General features: G+C 50.9%; 1 protein-coding gene across 1 annotated transcript; it reads right to left on the reverse strand.

The window, feature by feature from the left end:
* Positions 1 to 133: 133 nt before the first annotated feature.
* On the reverse strand, positions 134 to 407 carry LOC105448964 (patched domain-containing protein 1-like; the record flags this gene model as incomplete). The annotated part of the gene is made up of 1 exon (XM_011688230.1): positions 134 to 407. A coding segment is annotated over one exon (274 nt), but the record flags the coding sequence as incomplete, so codon positions are not given.
* Between the last annotated feature and the right edge of the window lie 68 nt (positions 408 to 475).

Below are 475 nucleotides of genomic sequence, written 5' to 3' on the forward strand. Positions count from 1 at the left end.
AGATAATACGTTATCTCTATCCATGCCAACTCTCGATTGGACGGATTATAGGCTCGTTGGTTTTACGGAATTCCTCGCGGGCGTATAGAAATCGCGGGAGAACGGCGGTATGAATGATTGACGAGACTCTCACCTGGTCGTGTGATACGACCGACATTGAATTGGTGGCTGTAATTGACTTTAAAGTACTGCTCGACTATCGCTCGCTCGGTCTTGCCGGGGCCGTTGACGGGCGAGAACAGGTATTCCGGGTCGATTTCGTAGTGTATCCTCTGGTAGCCGGTGAAGCATATGCACGCCAGCAGTATCGGCACGATTACGAAGTAGCCGGGGTGTCGACCGACAAAGAGGCCAACCTTGTAAAACGCGCGATTCAAAAAGTCGTCGACGCACGTCAGGTGCCACATCTGAAAAGAAAGCGAAAGTGCACTAGACTGTTAATCGTCAACTGAGTCGACAAGGCACACAGGGGATA

Source organism: Wasmannia auropunctata, unplaced genomic scaffold (genome assembly GCF_000956235.1).
Source record: "Wasmannia auropunctata unplaced genomic scaffold, wasmannia.A_1.0 LD340700.1, whole genome shotgun sequence".
Classification (NCBI taxonomy): Eukaryota; Metazoa; Arthropoda; class Insecta; order Hymenoptera; family Formicidae; genus Wasmannia; species Wasmannia auropunctata.